This window comes from Oenanthe melanoleuca, chromosome 4 (assembly GCF_029582105.1).
Source record: "Oenanthe melanoleuca isolate GR-GAL-2019-014 chromosome 4, OMel1.0, whole genome shotgun sequence".
NCBI classification, from domain to species: Eukaryota; Metazoa; Chordata; class Aves; order Passeriformes; family Muscicapidae; genus Oenanthe; species Oenanthe melanoleuca.
In genome coordinates, this window is record NC_079337.1 from 55177768 (window position 1) to 55183767 (window position 6000).

Consider the following 6000-nt stretch of genomic DNA (forward strand, 5'->3'; position numbering starts at 1 on the left):
AATTTTCATTTCAGCATACTCTTTGCTTTTATGCTATCCTTGATTTTTCTCATGTCCTACAAATTACTTTAGGAAATACTTTGAGAGATATGACTTTGAATAGACCTCTGTACACCTATACTTTTGCCAGGTGTAAAGAATCCTGTAGGTTTGGGGGTTTTTTATCCTTCAAAATCAGCTGGACAATTTTGCTGAAAAAAGATGCAAATATTTTTATAACACTAGGATATGTAAGTACAAGTAAGAGCTGCATGTCTCACACAGGTATTTTTATACACATGTCAAAGATACAAATAACCTCAAATGCAGCCACCATTTTTGTGAGACCAAAACATGAGGCTGGATTAAATTCACAAAAGAGGGGTATTGAATAGGCAGTCCAAGTATTTATTTCTATCATGAAACGAAGATAACCTGAAAGATTGGTGGAGAAAACCATGAATCCATTTCCTCTTGTTTGAAAAGTCCTTGATTAAATTAAGTAAAACATTGAGAATATCTTAGGCCAACTGATCTTGTCTTATCTAAGTTAGATGCAGTATTTCTGCGTAGACACAGTTCCATTTGTGGGCTAAAGAAAATGATGTGTTTATTTTTTTTTCCCTTATGTAGCTCTGTGGAACAGTGGTAACACATACTGGAAATGTTAAGGGGTAAGTAATAAGCTTAAATCAGTTCTACATCTATTACTACTTTACTATTTTAGGAAGGGCTGCTCTGATTGCTGCAATGTGAGTGGGCTGTAAGGTCTAAAACCAAAAAAAGTTATTCAGTCATACTGATGTTCATAATAAAATCTGTCCCTTTGTTCTGTTTAAATTACATTAAAATTCAGTCTTTATAAATTTTTTCCTGAATTGTTTTTTGTTGTTATTTCCAGGCTATAGATGAGGCTCAAGACTCTTCTGTGGGAGCACATCATTATTCTTCCAAGCATATTGGCTTTTCCATTCATCTGACAGATCCTGAGCCACTTGTTTTATGTCAGCTGTACTGTAAATCCCAAATGTACTATTGAATGTTCTGCCATAAACTACTGTACAGAATATTTTGTGATCAGGGCACTGCCTCTCAAATACCACTGTTCAAGGCTTGAATTAAAATGTTCTTTTAGTTTTTTACTTTTTTACACTGGGCTTTCTACCTTATACATCACAGTATATAAATTAAGTAGATTAACAGCCTTTGCCTAGTAATTCTCTTAAAATTGTTCAAGTTCTTATCTTAAATTGTTGATTTGTGTTAAATACAGTACATACACGTTTACATAAAAATACATTTTGTATACAGAGACTTTTGTATATACATTTTTCTTAAAACTTCTAAGTGTTTAGTTAAGATTTTAATATTGTATAATACTCTTCACAAATGAATTTACCAGCATGATCAGTGTTGCTATTTGGTGCTCTTGAATGACTACATTGAACTAAATTTGGATTGTAAAGGGGTCCATAGTGTCTCTGTGTGTCTGAGAAGCTCAGTTGCAGTTTTGTTGTCTCCCTCTTTGTTTTTTTTTTTTTTCTTTTCTTAATTATTTAATATTTAGTGGGTTTTGCTGTATAGACCTGAAAGGGACTTTTTGCAGAAGTTTGTTTTTAAACTTTGGGTGGGAGGGTCAGAAGTATGTGGGATGCATAATGTAGTGAAAAAGCTAAGCTTTCTAGAGTTCAGTAGTACTCAAAAAGAGCATGAGGGATGTCCTATGTTGACAATTTTTAGAATGCTTTACATTCTCTATCTTCCTTTTCTTCTTTCAGACCCACTTCTGTAATGTCCTTAATAGTATCACTGTGGCTCTTTTGGAGGCAGTGATAGTATTTTTGCTACATAATATTAAACTGTGATTTACAATATTGAAATTCAAATCTGTTTAGCAATTGGAGTTAACATTTGTACTGTTAAGAGTTATTCCTTGAATTTAGGCATATGGTTGAACTGATGAATTAGTTAACAGCAGACTTTATGAACAAGGCCAAAACTATGTTACCATATTTTACTATGTAAAACCTTCTGGCAAGTGAAGTAGTCAATATATTGATCTAAAATAGTATCTCTTCATCTGTCAGTGTTGTTAACTTTGTTTCAAACAGGGTTCATTGTCTTGAAGTAGAGATAATCCTGTACATCGTTATTATAATTTTAAAGAAATGCTGAAAAGTGATACTAGTCTTTAATCCAGACTAACCTTAAATTTTTCATTTTTATTTCATAAATGGAAACATTTCTAATTGACAGGATGTAGCATATGTGTATATGTAATGTTCAGAACTTCAGATTTTTAAAAGTTTCTATTTTTAATTTGAGAAAATGTTCCCAGCTCATTTAAATAAAAAAGATCTTGCTTAACTACCTTATGTTTGGTTCTCCCTTGTTTTGTTGCACAGACGTCTCTCAGAAGTGAGTTGCACAGAGTTAAAATACTATAAGAGTGAATTTTTTTACCCTGATTAAAAATTTTTGCTTTATTTGGCTTTTACTTTTGCAGCAGGAAGGACTGAAAGAACTTTGACTCTGGGTGAGGGAGCTTCCAACTTCCACCAAGAAAATGAATTATGGAAAGATGGTAGGATTCAAGCTAATTCAAGCTTCCATATAACCTGTTTCTGTATAGCACTGACAGCAGAATTAAACATTTGCAAGTTCTTCAGCTCCCATGGTTCACTGCTGGCATCCTAACTTACCTTGTAAAAGGACAATTGTTTTCCACTAAAATGAGAGACCACAAACTATTTAATCTGAAGCACAGGCAGACAGGGCTGAAATGTCAGATTTTAGAATGAGACTTGGTGGGAACATGGTACCTGTAACATATAAATATATTTGAGTCCAAGCTTGGACATTTCTCCTAATCCTTGTAGTTTATTTGTTCTTATGATCAGACTTGAAAAACTTTGAGAACAAGAGATCTGAAACTGGTATAAATTAACTTTTGAATTCTTTTGGACTCTTCAGCAAATCTAAAAATTCTCAGTGCTGTTGTGCATAACAAAGTGTAAATAATACATTTGTTTGTCAAATATTTGGAGGTATTCAAGTGCTTGCAGTAGGGGTTTGAAATCCTCGAAATTGAGTGTGAGGTGGGTAACAAGGTTCTTCTGGCTTGCTGGCTGAAGGGTGAAAAGACTCCCCAGAAAACAATGGAAGAGTGAATGGTAAGTCTTAATGGTAGGCTTATGCCATTGTTGTCCTAAGACTTGGCCAGAGCCACGTCACTGTGCCTTGAAAGAGAAAGGAGGAACTAATAGGAAGAAGGTAGAGATGAGGACTCTGCTCAAAATGCTATTAAAATAGCCGCGGAGAGGGAACAAAAAGAAAACAGGGTTGTTCTCTCTGTCAAATGGTGTTTAGTCATGGGAACTTGATGGAATGTTGACTGGAAGAACAAGGTTAGAATAGCCAGAATAGCTGTTCAGGTGGCTGCATCTTCAAGCAGGCAGCTTTGGGATTTTCTGGGCTGCCACAGCAGCACGGTACTCTTGTCCCTCTTTTATTAACGAAGCTTTTATTGTTGTTGATGTTGTTCTGCTTTGCCATCTGTGTTAAAAGGTATGGTTTTGCCTTGGTATTTTGTTTAGCACTACCTAGTGAGTGACTACACAAAATACTGTTCTGATTCATTATGTATGGCCAGTCTTAAACCCCGAGTTTCTAGCACCCCACAGTTACTGAAGCATACCTAAGCAATCCAGTAGCCTTTCCCAGGAGCTGGTCAGGACAGGCTGGCTGTAGCATTTATGTCTTTGGAAAAAGTGCCTAGTGGGGGTCTTACCAGCCAGAATAGTACTGTGGATTGCCACAGCAGGGGAGGGATTTTTCTCATGACCTTCTGAATGCTAGGGGTGTTAAAATTATTTTTCCTTAGCTCTGTTTTTAGTTACTGCAACAGAAACTGCTAGGACAGGATTCTGCACTACAATATTTCTCTTCTTTTCCCTTTGTTTTACAGCATTTTTACAGCTCATTTGTTAGAAACAGGAAAATATCTATTTTTAAAAAGTGATGAGGCACAAATATCTGTCTGAAATGCTCTGTAATCTGTTCCCTGCTTCTGAGAACTGTGACAAGTTAGTTCTGCTGTCTTGCTCTGTTGGCTGAAAATGAATTGTGATGTGAAAATGATGATAAAACTTCCAAATGTTTGGGTATTTTTAGACCTGTATTACCTTATTTTGCTCAAGCTTTATTTTTTTTCTTGCATACGTATTTCTTCTGTAGCTTAAAGAATGTGCAGTTGATCCTTCCATGCATCCCCACCGCATGTCAGGTGTGGACAAAAAGAAGAGCTAAAGTTGCATCCTTACTGTGAAAATCCACAGAAAGCCCATTCCACAAACCAGCTTTTTTACACTTTCACTATCAGGACACTTACAATCATTCAGATGCAGAGATTGCTTTGGCACTTCTTTTACTTTGATATGTTCTTACAAGCTTTAGCATGAAGATAGCTATAAAGCAGCTGGAGAATGGAAAATACCTGTTGAAAATCAAATACGACATGTTCATCCTGGGTAGGAATGTGCTTTTCAGTTATACAACTATCCTTCTGTATTTAACTGCATTTACAAGACTTGTCTTGTTACCTTCTTGGGAGTTCACACTCCTAAGGTTATTTGACACTCCCTTAGGCTATAAATTATGGGTACTTGCCTACTGAAGTGTGATTTATTATTTTGATAAAAGTGCCCAACCCTTACATCCCGCGTTTTGCTGGAGAGAGGCTTCTTTGTGCACCGAGACTTTAAATTGTGAGCAGCCATTTACTTACTGCTGTCACTTCTTTGGATCGTGTTGTTCAAGGACCTCAGTTCACTCCTCTCACCATGAAGAGTTTTGCTCTCCTTTGCTTAGTTGTGATCTGTGGCATGGGAGGATTGGGACAGAAGCTGAAGCCAAAGAAAAGAAGCAATGGAGAAGAAATCAAGTTTCGGACTAAAACCAAAGATGTTTGCACAATCACCATGAGTGGCGATGACGAGGAGATGCAACTTAGAATTGAATGTAAAAGCCAAGGCATGTCCTACTGGTGTGAATTCACTGGCAAGCCATCAGTCTGTCGTGCTTTTAGAAATAATCCAAAAATTTACTGGAATCAGATCGCTGCGGAACTCAGGAAGGTCCCGCATGCTTGTGAATCCATGGAAGTGTTGAAGATCACCATGTGCCAAAAGGCTCCCCCAGAAGCTCTCATGAGGCAAATAGCTGCTGGTGTGGAGCCAGAAGATCTAGAAGACCAGGAAAAATCAGTTCAGAAAGCTTCCATCCCTATGAGAGAAGCAGAACAAAACTCTGACCCAACCCAGCATGGTCAAGGGTCTGAAAATGAAACAGAAGCAATGAAACTGGCACGGGAGCATTGCTGGGAATCTCTGCATGGAGTCTGCTCCTACATCATTGGCATCCTTAGGGGTTAAGGATTTTCTTCAGGTAAAACTGATCTGGAAGCACAGTAGAATATACCTAAGAGTAATTCTATTGTACTTTGATTTGGGGGGGGGACAGGGAGATGCTAAGCTTGCTTGCTAAAATTTAACATTGCATGGCCTGTTTTGTGGCTTTTGAGGGCTGGGCAGCTTGAATTTACAGAGATCCATATTGGTTCAGGACTCCCCTACAGCCTACTGTGAGGTGATCTGTGTACTGAGATGTTTGCCCTATCTGCCCTATAATGTTAATCCTATGGTGTTTCAGTTCAGTTTGAATTGGGCTAATTTTTGCCTTCTGTCGCTCTTTCTCTCTTATGTTGACTTCTGGATTTACACCAGAGAAGTAAGATAAATAACAAATGTATCAGATCCAGCCAAATGCATCAGTTAGAATACACTACATTCAGAGACTGAGGGAATAAAGCTTATTCATCAAAACTGCTGGTTAATAATGAAATATTTAAATTTAAAAAAAAATTAGTTCATAAACACCTTGCAGAAATGAGTAAACCCAAGTGGACTGTCTTGGTTTGCAAGTCTGTTACTGTAGAGGCAATAGGGGATCACATACAAGCAC

General features: G+C 37.2%; 2 protein-coding genes across 3 annotated transcripts in view; both read left to right on the plus strand.

The window, feature by feature from the left end:
* Positions 1 to 2354, plus strand: part of PROM1 (prominin 1) — a 59727-nt gene extending 57373 nt beyond the window's left edge. For both annotated transcript variants that reach the window (XM_056490657.1, XM_056490658.1), the window contains 2 exons: positions 613 to 653; positions 881 to 2354. In XM_056490657.1, coding sequence (XP_056346632.1) covers positions 613 to 631 — 19 coding nt within the window. In that variant the 3' untranslated portion in view covers positions 632 to 653; positions 881 to 2354. The remainder of the gene's footprint in view (positions 1 to 612; positions 654 to 880) is intronic.
* Positions 2355 to 4810: 2456 nt separating this feature from the next.
* FGFBP2 (fibroblast growth factor binding protein 2) lies at positions 4811 to 5411 on the plus strand. Its single transcript, XM_056490318.1, has one exon. It carries the CDS (start codon positions 4821 to 4823, stop codon positions 5409 to 5411), a length of 591 nt encoding a protein of 196 aa, XP_056346293.1. The 5' UTR covers positions 4811 to 4820.
* The last annotated feature ends 589 nt before the right edge of the window (positions 5412 to 6000 follow it).

Bases quoted from the DNA above. Each gene is read 5' to 3' on its own strand.
- FGFBP2 (XM_056490318.1), top strand. From the start codon at position 4,821: ATGAAGAGTTTTGCTCTCCTTTGCTTAGTTGTGATCTGTGGCATGGGA.